The sequence below is a fragment of the Anser anser genome, assembly GCF_964211835.1.
Source record: "Anser anser genome assembly, chromosome: 2".
In the NCBI taxonomy this organism is placed as follows: Eukaryota; Metazoa; Chordata; class Aves; order Anseriformes; family Anatidae; genus Anser; species Anser anser.
This window is the reverse complement of record NC_139721.1, coordinates 128,139,305-128,157,641: the sequence shown is the minus strand read 5'-3', so window position 1 is coordinate 128,157,641 and position 18,337 is coordinate 128,139,305. Positions and strand designations below refer to the sequence as shown.

At 40.2% G+C, this 18,337-nt stretch overlaps 1 protein-coding gene and 1 long non-coding RNA gene across 3 annotated transcripts; one reads left to right on the top strand and one right to left on the bottom strand.

Annotated features, from left to right (window-relative positions):
- Positions 1-12,784: 12,784 nt before the first annotated feature.
- On the bottom strand, positions 12,785-14,143 carry CYCS (cytochrome c, somatic). 2 transcript variants are annotated; one of them, XM_083826866.1, is made up of 3 exons: positions 14,010-14,143; positions 13,375-13,551; positions 12,785-13,200 (listed from the first exon to the last, which is right to left on the bottom strand). In XM_083826866.1, exons 2-3 carry the CDS (start codon positions 13,541-13,543, stop codon positions 13,052-13,054), a joined length of 318 nt encoding a protein of 105 aa, XP_083682992.1. In that variant the 5' UTR covers positions 13,544-13,551; positions 14,010-14,143; the 3' UTR covers positions 12,785-13,051. The 2 variants fall into 2 exon arrangements, with proteins under 2 accessions (XP_083682992.1, XP_083682991.1); XM_083826865.1 differs by having other exon boundaries at positions 13,889-14,013.
- A 72-nt stretch (positions 14,144-14,215) lies between these two features.
- Positions 14,216-17,159, top strand: LOC310895463. The gene is made up of 3 exons (XR_014580714.1): positions 14,216-14,398; positions 15,363-16,160; positions 16,640-17,159. It is a non-coding gene; the product is annotated as an uncharacterized lncRNA (long non-coding RNA).
- The last annotated feature ends 1,178 nt before the right edge of the window (positions 17,160-18,337 follow it).

The following is an 18,337-nucleotide window of genomic DNA, read 5'->3' as shown; positions in this document are numbered from 1 at the left end:
CTGTAAACAAGAAATCCCAAGAGACCCAATAACATTCTTATCCATTTAGATTTTTTTTTCCCTGTAAGTAAAAGTTAATTGGAAAAGCTTAATTGAAACTGATCCTGATTTTCTGAAACACTGAATGATGCTGTCTTAAATAAAAATTTTAGCACCTATTCATGTAACAATCACGAGACTGAAGAGAAAGAAAAAAGTCAAAACAGCTAAGAAATATTATCACTATTGCTTTGCTGGCTCAGGAAACAGTAACAGACTTTGAGAGTCGTATATCCCTATTCAGGCCGGTGGCTTGCAGAAATCCATGAGATCTGTCCTGCTGTCCCCAGAAAGGATAATGTCCCAAAAATCTCAGCATGGCAGTAGCAATGACAACTACCTAGGAGAGGACTCTGGGCTGGCTAGCTGGTAATAAGAGATCTTCACCAAATCCAGCCAGTGCTATAGAGGTGAGGATGGAGGAGAACCAGAAGGAAGCAATCCAATCCTGCAGTTCTCAGGCTGAGTCAACTCTAAGTAAAACTATAAAAGCCACAAAAGACCAAAATTTGGTCTATCTATCTATCTGTTTCTTTTTCTACTATGAGGGAAAGAGAAAAGGATAAAAGGCAATCTCTTCAGAAAGATACTGGGCAACATAATTAGCTCAGAGACTTATGCTCTTGCCTGTGGTTTTAATTATATATGAACATTAGTAAATACTAAACATTCTGGAAAATGCCTTTTTAAAATTAAAAAAATAATGAGCGCAATAACTATTCTTCATAATGTTTTGAAGAACACTGATGTGATCTTAAATGCTTTTAGACCCACTGCCCTAAACTAGCTGTTGATGCATGATGCAATATTCAAAAAATTGTTGTCATTCATTGAAATATGTGCCAAAGTAGAGCTTGCCTTCCAGTAAATGCTAACTTTTAATGCTGTTAATGAAGTCATGTTCTGCTAATGTGTTCAATAATTTTCTTGGAGCAAGAACCGCAGCTTTCTGGATTTCAGTCTATAGTTGTGTCATCCTTTTTGATTTTCATAGCTTCTGCTAAGTTGTAGAGTAGCCATTAAGCTTAACAGCAATGATGGCTTTGGAAAGATAGTAATACAGTATGCTGGAGATGATTACCAAAGCCTTTATTACTTGAGTGCTTAGAAATAGAGAAGCACTGGAAGGTCTAAATCCCACAAAAGCTGATTATTTTCCTCTTGAGCTTCATGCACATATCAAGAAAATGCATATGAATAGTATAAATGGAGCCACAGAAACAGGATTGCTGAAAACACTGTCCAGAGCTACATATCTTTATCCAGCATGCTATTTATCAGTTCTGAACTACCAGGGGTCATTACCTGAAAAACAAACAAACAAACAAAAAACACAAAAACCCAAACCCCCAAACATTCAGTGCACTGAGTCTGAAATTATTATTGTAGTAACTTACATTGTGCAGACTTTTAATCTCTAGCTATCTGTACATACACTGTGAAGTAGCAATAGAATATAGCTGTATTTGAGAAAACAATCAGTGAGCAAACAGCAGAGCAGTACCAAGATGAGATTTCATCCAGAGACAGTAAAGAAAGCACTGCTTTTTTAGGAGTAAGAGGGAGAAGTCTATCAGACTGGTGGATTCCACATTTACTGTAGACAAGCTCTTTCTGAGTAGACTGTTTAATGCTGGATAAATGAAGGATGAAGAGCTGATCCCTCTAGGACATAAATCTGGGATTCTGGGTATAGCACATCTTTAACCAAAGTTGTTGCTTCAGTTATTAATTTAGCTTTTCTTGCTATCACAGACTCAAGACAACAGCAGCAAAACATTCACTTCTTTGTAAGTATTGGACTGTCTCTGCTGTGTCTTCCATAAAATGGAATTCAAAAAAGGAATACGAATATTGGTGTCTGAGTGTTTCTGAGGCAAACTTTGAAACAATAAAGCAAATGATTTTTTTGGTCTGAATAGATGATCTTTAAGGTCCATTCCAACCCAAGCTGTTCTACGATTCTATGATAATCTTGAAAAGGGCATACCAGCAAGGAACTACCAAAGCTGAAAACTAAGCCCTAAACCTTCAGGCCTGACATACATATACCAGCTTTGCAAGCCCATATTGAGATGCTGTAATGCAACAGTCTACGCCCAACTTTCCTAGACAATACAATGCCCAGAAGAGGATTCTCATTTTGGTTATGGCAACAGGGAACTAAGATCAAGGCCAATGGAGTGAAAATCCTCGCCAATGAACTTTGGGTGTAGCACCATAACTTTAGGCAGCCATATTTGAGCTGTGTAGCCACATTAATGTCTAGTTGGCACTTGAATTTTTTTCAGACTGTGGATTTCCTAAGACTGACAAGAAACAAACAGTTATGGTCACATACTTTGTACACAATGCGCAGACTTACTGGCATTTGCATCTTCTGTAATTAAACATATTGGCAGGTTCATGGTCTCATATATCCACTAAAGTATAAGGAAAAAATTGAGCGTTTTTGAACTAACCAAAATATATTCAATACTTACAAATTGCTTGTAGCACTATGTAACTGCTACAAAGCCTGGCAAGACATAAAAATTCTACCTGCTTGCAAATATTAAACAAACGCGTAAAATTAAATACTTCTAACTTTCTAACTGGGGACAAATATTATGCGTTTGTTTAATATTGAATATTGAATAATATTGAAATTGAATACCATCCTGAGAGTAATGAAATCTCATCTTCTATTAGTCCAATGAAACCACTTGAAAAGTTTCAGAGACTGGCACAAGACTGTAATCAGACTCATTCCACTAAATGAACACACATTTACTGGAAAAAATGGCATTACACAACAAAATATTATGTCTTCCTTCAAAAGGTGGCTTTACAAAAGAGAAGAATGTTTCCTTCTCTGTGGCTGTGAAGAAACTGTATGAAGAGCAAGTCACAGGAAACAGACCAAGTCCCACCCATACATAGTACAAGCACAGCTATGGAAAAGAGCTACATGGCGGTCAGAGTTCACAAAACTCTCTCTCCTGGTCCCCCCTTGATGTTTGTGAGAGAAAGACAAGGGCTTCAGTTATATAGAAATAAAAGAAAAATGAACAAGCTATTGTATTCATGTAAGAACTCTCTTAAAAGTAGCTTAAAACAAACATCTGCTAGCTGAATATTCCAGCAGTCACTACAGCAATATATTTAATTTTCTGGAGACTTGTATTTATAATATGAAACTACCAAGTTATAGATTCTTATCATGCTAGCATAAAGGTTTCATTTAGACTTACGCATTTGTTTTACTGAAAGTTAAGAAAACTGTCTTTGAAATCTTTTGATGTTGAATGCTGTCATAAAACCTACTTACTACTATTTTCAGTGAACTTGCAAGCTCTAGAATTACTTTAGGTCCATAAATGAAGAGAAAGTGAGTATTTGATATGCACCAACAAACAAAATTTATAGATAAAGTAGTAAGAATTTCTTACCCAATAATTACCCAATAGCTAAAGTCTTTCAGAGTCACCTTTCAGCAGAGAAATGAAAAACAAAACAAAACAAAACAAAACCAAAGCCCTTGCCCAAGAGAGACCTGCAGAAATCAAAGACTAGGCAAGAAGTCACTGTTCCAGAAAGCATCCTGTGCTGCTCTTTAAAGTAAGAACCAAAATCTGTAACTCTAAGATTAGAAAGAAAGGATGTTTGAAAATTTTAAAAAGACAGAAAGCTTGGAGACCACTGCTTACAGTGAGCTTCTTGATGACATGCATGTTGTAGCAGTAGATGGGGATCTAATAAATAACTCCACATCCCTGATCTTGTCCCTGCAAGGGAACCCATGGAGGTATTAGATTTCTCCATGGTCTTCCTTGAAGGCCTCTGCCCTCCCCTTCCCTGCACCAGTACTGACAACATGCATTTCCTAGCACAGTGTTGTGTGTTGCCGATCTGGAAACTGGGAGACGGACAAGTCATGGAGAAGGCTTCTCCCAAGATTGCAGTGAGCTGGGATGGTCCCCTCCATGGGTTTCACACCACAGCCCAGAGAAAGCACCGTTGGAGTTGTGAGCCAACGGCAATATGGTGCCTGACAGCTAGGGTGTTTTCCCCGTGGCTGTGACACATTCCTACCAGGCTAGGGCTCTGTGAAGCCTTTCCCAATCCCCTTTATCTGATCTAAACACATCATATCTATGCCTACTCCTACTGAAGTTTAAAAAAGGGATGGAGGAGAGACAGAAGTTGTTAACAGTTAGTGCACTGTGATGTGGGGGTTATGCCTGGGAGAGTTTCCAGTTTGGGCTGGACATTTCCTGAACCTGATGCTGAGCCTCCAGCAGAAGCTAAGGTGGTTATGACCATTTTTCCCTTCAAGAAATACCAAAATCAGCACTGATTTACACTAAGAAATCATTTTCTAAGAAGAGCATTTTAATTCTCTCCTAGCAAGTGGTTCATCACACAGCCCATCTCTTCTATCTCCCTAAATTGACAGAATCAAAATGCTTTGGAAACTCAAAATGCTCCTCTCTCTTCTCTGTTCAGAGGGAAACTGGATAAGGGAGAAACCAATATGTAACAGGTATTGTGTCTACAGAAGTAAACTTGGAATAAATCTTTTTTTGCTTGTTTTATCCGACTCTGAAAAGCAAGCAACCTCACAAATGCATGTCCATCTGCTCCTTGGTGTCAAGAGACCTGGAGTGGATGGAACACACAATGCACCCATTCCTAGTTATTCACCTGTGAATTATGGATCTTTCCCACATTTTTATTTTCCAGTGTTAACCAAGTCTGAATGACAGACACAACAAAGAGATATTTATGGTTGCTATGAATTTTTATATGAGAAAAATGAAACTAACCAGTTTACCAAAGGAATAATTTTCTCTAAAACTTGAAATAAAGAAGTTGTTGGAATCTGTGAGAGAAAAACAAAAATTTGTCTAACATGATCAATCAAAGCATTAGAGTGCATTGTCTAGAAGCAGAAAAATAACTGCCTCAAGTCAGCAAAACAGCCAGACAGACAGCACTGTAGTCAGTGCAGATTCACTGGGTTCAGTGGCTTTTTATCTTCATTTGTTGATGGCAGGACTTTAAAGTGATTTCTGTATTGGCACAGAGCAGTTCTGAGAATTAGCTTCCTTAAACAATAATAAAAAAAAAAGATAAACTTCAATCTAAATGTAATTTAGGCTATGCTCCTCTCCCCATCAACACTTTTTATATTTTCTGGCTACGAAACAGAAGCTGTTTTTCATGCTAAGTCTACCGTATGACTACTCCCTACTTTGCTTGAGCCCTTCTTTTTTGCCCTTTTGTCTATATTATGTTCACAGCAGCTGGTGTAGATCACTGCCTTGTACTTTTCAGGTAGGATCTAAAGCTTAAAGCTATGCCATCGACTGTAGCGTAACTCAAGCATGTTGCCTAAGTGGGGACATTAGGCTCTGGTGTTGCAGAAGACAGATCAGAGCTTACAGCCCTGCAAAACATCATTTGATACATGCACTGAAAAAGTATCACACCATGTCTCAGCTGGCTGATTTGCTAATGTGGAATATATAACACCAAAATATGTGGCAGCAAAACACAGACTGCCGGAGCCAGGTAGCCTCAAATGGGTGATTTCACAGAGCTGAAGCAAAATTAAATGCAACTGAACAGAGAAATATTCACTGAACACACACACAGAGTTGCCAAACCTTCAGTTGAAGGCAGGTTAAGTCTGTTTTTTATTGCTTCTGGGTTTCCACTGCTTTTCCTTTCAGAGTGCAACACCTGGCAATACCCTTACTAAGTAGGCTAAAGCACAGGCACAGTGTTAATCCTTGTAACTGCTGAGCATGTAATGAGAATATATAGCATTTCAGCCTATGCTAACCTCATTTCATTTCCACTTTGTTTCCCCTTTATTTGCCTCACTTGTGTCATCTTGTTTTCTATCCTGTGACCCTGTTCACTCCTTGAAGACTTCTCCATGTTCTTGGTAGATTTCCTGATGTGGAAGTATCTTCCGACTGCAAAGCCCTCCCTTTGGATTGCTTCATTCTTTGGGGAGTTGTTTCTGATGTGTCATCGGCACGCTGGTGTGGAGAGAGATGTCATCTTTCTGAGAACTCAGAATGACAGCACACACTCGTATGAACTAAATTTGTAATGTCTGATCGCACAGCTTCTGATAGAGTTAGGCACTGAAAAACAAGCTTAACTTGCAACATACACATAGAGCTAATTTGAGATTTGAGCACTCACGGGTGCTCAAAGCCTTGTAGGTTTAAGTCTTTGAGTATTGCAAAAGCTGATGCCATCTTTTATGCAAAAGAATAGAAGGGATTCCTGACTGGGTCTCGTATTCAAAATCTTTAGTTGCAATCAAATACAGCTTGATATGAAGAAAAACATGGTCTTGAAGTAGCAAAGGCATCATATTTGGGCATGTGCTAGAAAAGTGATACCAATAGTTTACTTAACGAAGCTGAGCACCCTAGCTAATTAAAATTTTGACTCAAGGTTACATGTGTTAGTTTTCCTAGGACCTTAAATTGTAACAACACTAGTATTTACTTGTATACTTGTATTATAAAATATATCATGGTTTTCTGAGCAATTTGAGTCTATCATCAAATACCATTCGTAGAACAGTATGAAAAAGAGAATAAAAAAAACCATTTCTACTAACAAAAGTCGATATGTTTCTACCTAACTACATTTTTACTAACAAAAGTTGACATGTTCCTACCTAACTGCTAGTGGAGGAACTGTATTACAGCCTGTCTATGCATTTCAGGCATAGTACTTCAACTGATGATATCAATGTGAGCTCCACAATAGGAACAAAGCCAGAGTATCCATTAGAGATCCCCACTTTAGATTAAGATTTTCTTAATAGTCAGAAAGAAACATTATCCTTTCTAACTGAATATTTTACCATTTGAGTAAGTTGAAATTTAATATAGGCTACTTCAAACTTGAGCTTGCCTGATGAAATATGAAACATGAATCAGTTTAAGAATTCAGAAGACCCGATGATTATTGTAGGCATACCAATGCTTTCGGCTGTACTAGTCACCTCCAGCTCTTTTTGCTGAGCGCTTCCAGTAAAACTGCCTTTTGTACAAATGAATGTTGTCTTTCCAGCTGTTTAAGGTTTGTTCAAAATTACCGTCAAGTGCACTTATGATTTTCTTCTGCTTTTTATTTAGTACATTGGCTCCCTCTTCTGTTCATTTGGTGTAAACAACAAACTGATCTAGTTAGAAGTGTCAGCACTTCATGTGATTGCTTGTTGGAAGCGTGTTTCTGAGACTCTCAAGAAAAGATTATTTCCCAGGTATTCCTGTGAAGGACACAACCCTTGTTCAATACTTAAGAATAGCTGGGTCAAAAAGAGAGGTGTATACAAAGTAATAAGATAAAATACCACGGTGTGAAGGACTGTTAAAAAGTGAACCCTTTTTTTTTCCCCTCATTCACCAGAAAAGATTTTAAATAATGAAAAAGGCAATGAAATAAGTGTTTTTGAGTAAAGTGATTATCTGTAAACTTAAAAAAACCCAATCCACTACAGAGTTAAGAGATGTGCAATTTAAAGTGTCCATTTGAACGGTAAAGTACCTGCAGTTCAGCCAATATGAGTATAAAATATAACAGTAGTGAGTAAAATAAAGAAGAGAAAGACTGAATGGGTAAGCTAACCAATGAAAATTTGTACATGAGAATCAGAATTAAAATTAGTTACTACAGCAAAAATCTGTAAAGTTGAAAACGTGGTACCTTCCCTTAAAAATAGAATTGAGAAGAACTTCAGTGTTAATATCAATAGCAGGTAAGCTGACAAAATAATTGGAAATAAAATGTCAAAGTCCCATAAAAAACACGGTATGATATGGAAAAGCCTGATTTCTGTTGTACAAGGACAGGCTGAGAGAGCTGGGCCTGTTTAGCATGGAAAAGAGAAGACTGAGGGGAGACCTCATTAATGTACATAAATGTCTGAGGGGAGGGTGTTGAGAGGATGGAGCCCGTCTCTTTTCAGTTGTGCCCAGCGACAGGACAAGAGGCAACAGGCACAAACCGAAGCACAGGAGTTTCCATCTGAGTATGAGGGGGCACTTCCTTACTGTGAGGGTGACAGAGCACTGGCACAGGTTGCCCAGAGAGGCTGTGGAGTCTCCTTCTCTGAAGATATTCAAAACCCGCTTGGATGTCATCCTGCACAATGTGCTTTAGGTGACCCTGCTCAGCAGGGGGGTTGGACTAGATCACAGAATCACAGAATCATCTAGGTTGGAAGAGACCTCCAAGATCACCGAGTCCAACCTCTGACCTAACACTAACAAGTCCTCCACTAAACCATATCACTAAGGGCTACATCTAAACATCTTTTAAAGACCTCCAGGGATGGTGACTCAACCACTTCCCTGGGCAGCCCTTTCCAATGCCTAACAACTCTTTCAGTAAAAAAGTTCTTCCTGATATCCAACCTAAACCTCCCCTGGCGCAACTTTAGCCCGTTCCCCCTCGTCGTGTCACCAGGCACGTGGGAGAATAGACCAACCCCCACCTCGCTACAGCCTCCTTTAAGGTACCTGTAGAGTGCGATAAGGTTGCCCCTGAGCCTCCTCTTCTCCAGGCTGAACAACCCCAGCTCCCTCAGCCGCTCCTCATAAGACTTGTTCTCCAGTTGATGATCTTCAGAGGTCCCTGCCAACCTCGACCATCCTGTGTTTGTGTGTTTCTGTGAAAGGCTGGTTCCCGTCAACGTAGGCACCGTCCTGCAATGGAATCTGAGTAAGGGCACCAGGCTCTTAATGATACCGGTGACACATAGGTGACACCAATGGTATTTTTTTATTTTTTATTTTTTAATTCATTGTATGTGGGGCATTTTTCCTATTTGTCTGAAAGTACTACATATCAGGGAAAGCTGAGCAAAACTACTGGTCAGCTCCCAGGCTGCAGCTCACAGTAAGAAAAAAAAAGAGTGCAGCCAAAAGTCATGTAAAACTACCAGCTTGAGTTAGCTGCATTAGCTTAGAATTAAAAAAGGCCAATAAAAGACATTACCACAGATTAAGAACCATCAGACATCTTAAAAGAATTTGTCATCAAGTAATCATGACTGACTGGGGGCATGAGCAGTGAATTTCTGCAGGGTACCATAAAGACGAGAACGCTCTTTGATGCTTCCTTTCAATAGCTTTTGGGTGCCTATGACCAACAGACTGGCAGTGTGGTGAGATGGGTACAGCACAGTCTAACATACAAAAATGTGTTTCAGAGACCTGGATGATAAGGAAAGGGAAGATGCATTTGGAAAACATGTGATTGGGAACAAGGCAGGGGTTCACATTGCCTAAGCGAACACTGTCCTGCAGCAGAAAGCTCCAGTGAACCCTGTTAGTGAGATGTAAAACCACTAGAGTGGTTTGACTTCTGATTGACTTCTGATCTCCACTGCCAGGTTATTTTTATACAAGGCTGTTTAAAATTAAATGCATAAACAACCCGGAAAGAACACCGCTTCTTCCCTGCTCCAAGGTATGTGTTTTGAATGCTCTTCTATAGTTAGCTCCTCCTTGCTCATTTTCTTTCTGGCTCTGCTTTTGCATAATGACAGTTCTAGAAGAAGTACAGAATATCTTTGTCCTATTGCATGTTCAGCTTGGTGGTTGAAGCAGTCTTCTAGAAATCTAGGGATGTAAATTGGCATCCTGTCACCAAAACAAATGTAATCCAAGTCCCTCACCTCCTGTGAGACCTCTAACCAGAAATTAATTATTCAAAAGGTGACCGTCATGCTTTTTCTATTTCAGATTAAAAGAGTAATTGTGGAAAAAGACATGCAAGTACTTACATGCAAGCTCTGAATCATGAGCAGATGGATGTAACCATCTGGAGTCCTGACTCAGCCGTTACAGCATTGGAAATGGACAGGATTTCACACCCTTTCCCAGGGTTAGCATTTCTTCTTGCTAGCTCGGGGCTGCTCCCCTCTCGGAATAACCTGGTTTTCAGGACATCAGTTTTAAACCGTTCAACTCATCCTACATGTAGCAACACAGAATTTTGTTGGCTTTGGTCCTGGAAGATTTTTGGATGTTTTTTACATGTGTTTTAGATAAAGGCAAATGGCTAGTTGTAATCCAGAAAATTTTATTGGCCTTTGATATATACGAGAGACTAGAATATCTAATAGTTCCTTTACTATTACAAGTTCAATTTCTGTTCTCCCCTGTAAGAGAAGCCCAATGTATCAATGTATTTGTTTTGGACCACTGATATTGTAACACACACTATAAAAAAGTGTATTTTAAAATTTTACCTTTTGTCTAGTCATTATTGACAATCTTAATGCATCTGCATAACTACACGTGAAAACATTGCCAGATCAGTTTCAAAGGCATGCCCCATCAAATATGTAACCTGCAGCCAAGAACGATATTTATGGGGTTAAGCAATGTTTGGCAATGGTGCTTTGACTCCTTAATTTGGAACTATTAAGAAACTACTGAAATGTCACATTTAGACTGGTAGCATTATCAAAAAGCAAAACACTACACCTGCTGCTTCATAAAACAAAGGCAAGCCTCACTGCTCCTATTCTGTAAAACTTGAAATCAAAGAACTCAAGTTTGATTCCACAACCCATTTGGATCTCTCCCCCAAAAAACAAAATCATACTTACATTCATATTAACCTCAATGAGTGACAATCTAACATTCTTCCTTTTGATAATTCTAATTTGCAGAGCCACTTGTAGAAATACTGTGCAGCGTGCCCGTCCAACTGTATTAGATGGAACGGATGCTAGCTATTTACTACAACAAAGCTCGTGAACTCTTGCTAACCAGCGCTGTATGCATAGAGAGCAAGATGAAATTTTAGAAGTGACGAAGGTTTCCTCCAAAATGCAAATAAGGATGCATCACCCGTCTAGAATGAAAAAGTTGTTTTCTCCCTCTCCAGTGGTATGTATGAGCTTGCACTGCCTCCTATAGAAAGGCCTCCAAAATGCAGACAGATAGAACCAAACAAGTTAAACTGTGTACAATTACCTTTGATCAAAGGATCACTGCTTTCTCCTGAAGGTTTTCCAATTACATAACTTTATTCTTGTAAATTGTTGCTTGTGCAGACTTAAATGCCACCTTACTGCAAAATCCTCTCTAGTCTGTTTCTTTTCCAGCCTAACTAGGGAAGAACAGCTTGAAAAAAAAAAAAAAAGTCTTTTGTCATTTCATAAAGGTGCTGATGGAACAGAAAGCTTCACAACACTCTTTATGCAAAGCATCTTAATCATTTCAGAAGGCTGCAGAGCTGGGTAAGGTTACCTTCTGCACCTAGGGCTGCTCCATGAGGATTTTGGCATGGTGAAAGCTGTTGAGTTCTGCGTAGCCATAAAGGTGCCACAATAAACGCTACTTCTGAAAAATCTGATAGTAATTAACTACAGCTTGAGCATCTCTCTGAACGAGGTTTTGTGAGGAAACTGATGTTGGTTAATATTAGGTCTGCCTTCCTATTTGCAGGAAGCACTACTTGTGCATTCAGTTTTAAAAAGTCACAAAACATACAGTAATACTAACAAAATGTCTCAGTGGTTAATCTTAATTCTTGTCGTGTACTGTGACTAACAGCCCTTCAAAACTTGATTGTTAAGCATGCTGTTCTACCTGACGTAACTCAGAAATATCAATTCTGCAGCACACCTACAGCTTTCATGCTATTTTGAGTTTTCCACCCCATCCAATTTGGGAAGTGCAACAAAAGTAGTGTTAAAAAACAGGTAGGATAGCCTAGCTGTGCTGGTTCTAGTTTGAAATACTTTCTAACTTTGCCACACAGAGTACTTTTCACACTAGCTCCATTAGCATTTACTTTTTTCATGCTGAGCTTTTGCTTGTCTTGTAATGACAAAGCCAGACACCCAACTTTCCTCTTTGCCCCCACTGTTTCTCACTTAATTTCAGACACATACAGCAAACAAAACTTTCAATACTTTTAATTTATCAGATTGATCACTCCAAGTTGTGCCTTACTGTTGATACACAGTAAATACATTCAGCTGAACAATTCACTTAATTTGAAAAAAATGCAGTTAGAATGCTAAAATACTGCTTTACACATGAAACAGAACCTTCTGTAGTGATATAGGCTCCAGGCAGGCACAGAGGAAGACTGTTTCCTTTTAGTCTACCACTGCATTTATTCCTGTACCTCTTCATCAGAAGTTGCTTTTAACAGTAGATTTTAGGTTAGCGCTTCTGCTGAAATAAGATTTTGTTAACTCTCAACTTGGTCTTTAGTGATTATCTTTCCAGAACATCATGTTTTTCTTTCATTACACTACAAATTTTTGTTTTCTGAAGACTTACTGAACACATGGTTTCAACAACATTTACAAAAATGAAGAGGTTTCTGGAGTTATACTCTACTGGTGCATGCAACTGTCAAAGCCCAGATAAATCAAGTAACATGCTTCCCCTAGATAAAAGTGCCTGAGCACAGTTACCATTTCACAATTAGTAAGAAAGTGAAATTGTATTCTTATTCCAAGCTTTAGACAGATTAATATATAACATAACACCTTGTACTGATCAAACTTAGAAAAATATTTTTTAATTATTTTTTTTTTTAAGCAAATCTTTAAAGTAATGTCGCAGACTTATGGTGGAAGATGCCAAGGCCCATCCTCCTTTTTCATCTCGAAAAGTTAGGCTGCCAAACCTGTTATACTATTAACAATTACTCATTCAATGCTTTTTTTTTTTAAACAATGAAGAGGCCAGAAGTGTTGTTTTTTTTTTTTTAATTCCATGATCAAGAATGACTGAACATTATATTCATTTAAATCAATCCAATTACATAGTTTCCATAAGTTAGTGGCTGCCAAACAAGCGTGTAGTCCAGCATCCCACCATGAGCAACGTTATCTGATGGGTAAGACCAATTTTAAGGTTAGACATAGTACATGTAAAAATAGAATGTTTAAAAACCAATCTTGTCACAGATATTTCCATTGCCATCTCCTTTGTGAAATAAATAAGGCAGCAGATAACTTCTACTTCGCAGTGGCATCTTTGAGATATGCTATTAAGTCTGCTCTCTCGGACTTCTTCTTAATACCCGCGAAAATCATCTTTGTTCCTGGGATATACTTCTTTGGATTTTCCAAATACTCCATCAGAGTATCCTCACCCCAGGTGATACCTGGAAAGAAGAAAAAAAGATGTTTGGAACTGTCAAAAGTGAAACATTTCTCTCCTTGTCCTCTATGTTATTTTACTTTCTGACAGATACTTACGACTTTGATACTTCTAAGACTATCATCAAGAACTGAACGTTTTTGTGCCCAGTAACCCAGAGAAGCAGCTTTACGCTTACCTTTATTCTTATTAGCATCTGTGTACGAGAAGCCCTCAGCCTGCCCAGTCTTGCGCCCGAACAGGCCGTGTAGGTTGGGTCCGGTCTTGTGCTTGCCTCCCTTCTCAACCGTATGGCACTGGGAGCATTTCTGCACGAAGATCTTCTTGCCCTTCTCGACGTCCCCCATCTTCAGCGCTAGAGCGGGAACACACGGAGAGGTCAGCGCGCCAACACCAAGGTCAATTCCCTCACGGGGGCTCTGCCGGGACCCGTGCTGGCTCCCAACACCACATCCGCGGCCCGCGCACCCAGGAACTGCCCTGAACGCCTACACTCCAGCGGCACCCGCTGGGTTTGAACGTTACACACAGCCAGACCCCCCCGGCCCGGCCCGGCCCGGCCCTAACGGTCCTTAACGGTCCCGCCGGGACACGGCAGCGCCCAGGCCCAGGCTCCAGCCCCAGCGGCAGGAAGCGGAGCCCAGGCCCGCCAAGCCCAGACCCATGCCCCCCGCAGGCCGCGGCCCCCGCACCTGCCCCGCCGCCACCGCCTTTCCCCAGCCGCCCCGCACCGCCCGGCGTCTGCCCAAGGACACGCCGGACTCCGCCCTATGTAACCCGGTGTCGGTGCAGCCAAACCGCGCCGCAACCTACCGCCCGCCCACTCTGGCGCGCTAGCCAATCAGAGCCCCCCTATCGGCTTCTGACTGGTTAGAACGCCTGTCTGTCAATGTTAATGTCGCGGCGCCGCAGGCTAGCGAGATAGGTTGCGGCCGGCGGGCTGCCTCGCGCTTCCTGCGGAAGGCGCCGTGCGGAGCGCTGTGACGTAACGGGCGGGGAAAGGGGGCAGGCGCACGGCGCATGCGCACAGCGGAAAGCGAAGCAAAGGTCGCGCGGCGCCCCGAGCTGGTGGTCAGGGCGGCCCCGGGGGGCAGTGGCCGTGACGTAACGGCCGGCCCCGCCCCTCGGTTGCCAAGGGGAAGGGACCCCAAGAGAGGCCTGGGGAGCGCCTAAGTGCGCTGCGGGGCGTGCACGAGCATACAGTAATTGTACAAGCAAATTATCGCTCCTCGTTTGATGGGGGCACGTTTTTATCCGCTACTTGTCATGCCTGGAGCGTCACACATAATTTTGTCCACTTTCTAGCGTTTTACCGCTCAGCACATACTAAATACACGTACACCATGTCAGTCTGCTGCAAAGCTTTAGCAATTAACGGTGTCCTCAACTGTAAACTTACCATAATGAAACTCATTTGCTTATGATGTGGTTAAATTCATTGCTCTGTTGGGAGCAGGGTAACGTAACACGTGCAAGGGAATCACCTTAAAACGGCATCTTGACTTCTCCTGTTGCTAAACTCAGATCTCAAACCAGGCTCCCAGAGTTATGAGGTTGACTGAAAATATGCTAACTTAAATTTAAAGACACCGTCTTTTAGACGATAAAGACATTACTTTATTTGCCATTTGGTTTTTAACCTTCATACTGCACTTGACTCACGTTTTTAGACTTTTTATCATTGTTGCAAGCACCATAGACCGTATTTTTTTTGATAAGGGTTGTGTGTCTCATATGACTTCAGGTATCAGATGTATGTAACTTAATACCACAAGACTCCTGGCGTGACCCCTGGCCTCTTTTATCTTTAAAAGAGAAAGAGCAGAAAGTGCCTTTTAAGCTGCTTTAAGAAATCACAGTGGTGTAAATTCTTAAGCTTCTTTAAGCACTTGATGTGGTCTGATGCAAGCTTCTTTAAGGACTTGATGTGCGCTAATTACTGACATCAATTCAAAAGATTTCCTTTTGTTCATAGAATGCGTACTTCAGGCATCTCTAATTGCCTTCATTTCTTTTAGTTTTTGGTGTCTAAAAATGTGTACTCCATACTAGGCATTGCATGTTGAGCTTCACAGTTACCCCTTGTGATGCATGTGGAAGGACATTGTAGCAATTTTCTTTTCTTTCCTTTTTTCTTTAAATATTTTTTTATTTTTTTTTCCTCAGGTAAGCTGTTTTTGAAAACTGTGGCTTGACTGAAGACAGTTGAATCTGGTTTTGTTAAATATATGAAATAATGAAATGCTCTCGGGGAAGATACTGAACCTGGGAGACTTTCAGTGCTAAAGGTGGATATACCAAAGATCAGTCTGTAAAATGAACTCTTATTTTCTTATAAAAGTTCATTTCTTATCTTCTAATATCTGCCTTACACCTGACCACACAGATGCTGCTGTGTGAGTGACTGCCCGCTGCTTTGATGCAGTACCATTCTGTGAAGGTGTAAATATTACAAAATGGAATATTCATGGGTTTGCATACTGTATTGTTTGTAGAAGTTATATTGTAGGACAGAATATATTGTGGGATATCTAGAGGCAATGCAGAAGACAAAGTCAGGGCTTTTGCGGCTTTGCATTGTAGGAGTAAACTAAATTGACTCATTTGACTCATTTTGAATGCACAATTACTTTCCCATGTATTAAAATTAATTGAAATGTTTGCTTTGATGTGGTTTGCCTGGAACGTTTGCGTTTTAGTCTGTCGGTTATTCCCTGTGGTTACACCTGAAATGCCTTTGTATTTTTACTACCTCAGATCATTATAAACTAGAACAACGGTTCTTTTGCAGCCAAAATTATTGCTATGAAATTCTGTCCTGAAGGAAAGAAAGATAAACCAAATATGCACTGAAGTCCAGTATTAAAGAAAATGGAGCAAAACAGCCAACCGGTTCTCTTAAGAGGTACACTGCAGATAATAGAAGAAAGAAGGCCTTACAGGACTAGGCTGGAACTTGGGAAAGTATGGTTTATTTTTCAGTTTTGTGATAAACTTCTTGTGTGGTCTTCGATAAATATGTTATAACCAGTTCCTTGTATTGACATCATTCAGTGTTGGTGGGTCAGCAATTTGTGCTGTCGTCACAGTAGTGTGCACTGGTTTTAAGACATATCTGTACCCTGAGTCATAAATCTTGCCAGGTCACAAAACAATACTGGCTACTTTGTACTGTTAGGATTTATTATTATTTTAGGCTGTTCAGAGGGCCTGGATTGTTTTGTCTTTGCTTTTTAAATCGCTCAGAGTATTTCTCTGCATAATTTTCCAAAGCCTGGTTTAACAACATGAAAAAGCAAATCTGGTCCGGGTTTGAAAAATTCTTCAAAAATATTCTGCAGTGGCCAACGTGTGCTCTGAGGGTTACTTTTCAACACTGTTAGGGTACAAGTCCTGTCATTTGAAATATACTGATGACCTTATATTTATTGTGTCTTTCACAGGAAATTCAGATGGAAGACAGGAATCTGTTCAGCTGTACCCCATACGGGTGAGGGACAAAGACGGAAGACACAAGAGTGAATGAAAACTCCTGATAAAAGCTGTGCCTGTAATGTTTGTTGCTTGCTGCATTGTACACAGTCTGAGATGTAGAGGGCAAATGAACTACTGTTTGGACTAGCTGGAAAGGCAGTGTCATCTCTGAGATACTGCGATTGCTAAAGGTCTACGTATTAGGCTCCTTCTTAAGACAAAGCTAAATATGTGCATAATATATACTGTTGTGTAACATTTTTATCAAATGAGTCCTGGTTGTATTTTAAGTTCTGGTTATAGTCATTTCTTGTGGCAGCGTATTTTTGCTTTGTGCAGTTGTCTTAACATTGTTTTCTGTTTTGTTTTTTTTACTTTGTAAATGACGTGCATTATTTAACTGAATATCTGGATTGCATTCGATGCATGTTTTCCATTATTGGAAAGACAAAAAGTATTGTCAAAATAAAAATAACTGCTGCTGTATTGTCACATGCCCATGCTATGAAGATAAAAATGTTTGGGAGCGGTATATAGAAATGTTTTCTGCACCTAAGGATGCAGAGTGCAGTTGATGGATTTGATCTTAGCAGATGAAGGCAGAGCTTACAGTTCTTTTTATATCTGCTGTTCCTCTGGTTTTATAGAGTCAATTTTTTAGATGCAACTATGTGACATTAGGGGAGAGAGAAGGAGTATCCCACTATAAGAGCTTTCAGGTGTACGGAGAGGCTGAAAATTGCCAGGCCAGGGTATTGTTTTCGAATCCAGTTAAGCGCAGGCCACCGTGCACACCACTGTGATAAGTTATCAAAAAACCGAATGGGCCAAGTGTGATTGAATTAACATTTAAACAAATACACCTTTAAAGTGGGACATAGCACACTTCTGACCGCGGGGCAGAAAACAGGTAATGCAGGCAGAGAGAGGCCAGCCAATCCAGGCAACGCGCAAAGCAGAGCGGGCAGCTGGAAAATTGCCAACATATTTCCTAGCTGAATCAATCGCACAACCATTATAATGCAATGACTTAATGACTGTTAAATTTACTGATGAGTTTAACAGGTGTGAAAATATTGAAGTACTTTGTCATCTCTTTCACGCCGCAGATTTATATTACAAGCATGGGTATGCATTTTATAGCCATTTAGTAGAGTCTCCAGGACTGGGGCAGGTAGAAATCTCTGTGTCATTCCCAGCCTGTGGGGAGCTGGGTAGATTAAGAAGATCCGGGATAAAGAGTCACTCTTCATCAACTTAAAATGGTCACAGAGCTCTGACTGTGAACGTTAACTCAAGTAGACTGCTTCACTCAAGCATTTTTTCTAGTACCTGCTTATACACTGATAGAGGTTGAATTACCTATAGAGTGACTGAAGAGTATAATGAGGTCTTGGACCTCAACATAACGTAGGCAGAAGCATGGAATACAACTGCTCCGTTATCAGTTTTTAGTTTGAAGCAAGAAAAACAGCAGTGATGTCTGGTCAGGATGAGCATAGAGGAGTAGCGGGTACAAAACATAAATGCATAAAGTCAGGTAATTTGTAATGGAGCATGGAACAGCAGGAGAGGACTTCCAGATGCAAGAGTTGTCACAGGATAGGACTGAATCAATTTCTGTTATAGTATGAGAAAAGTAATCCAAAATCCTTGCAAACCAGTTC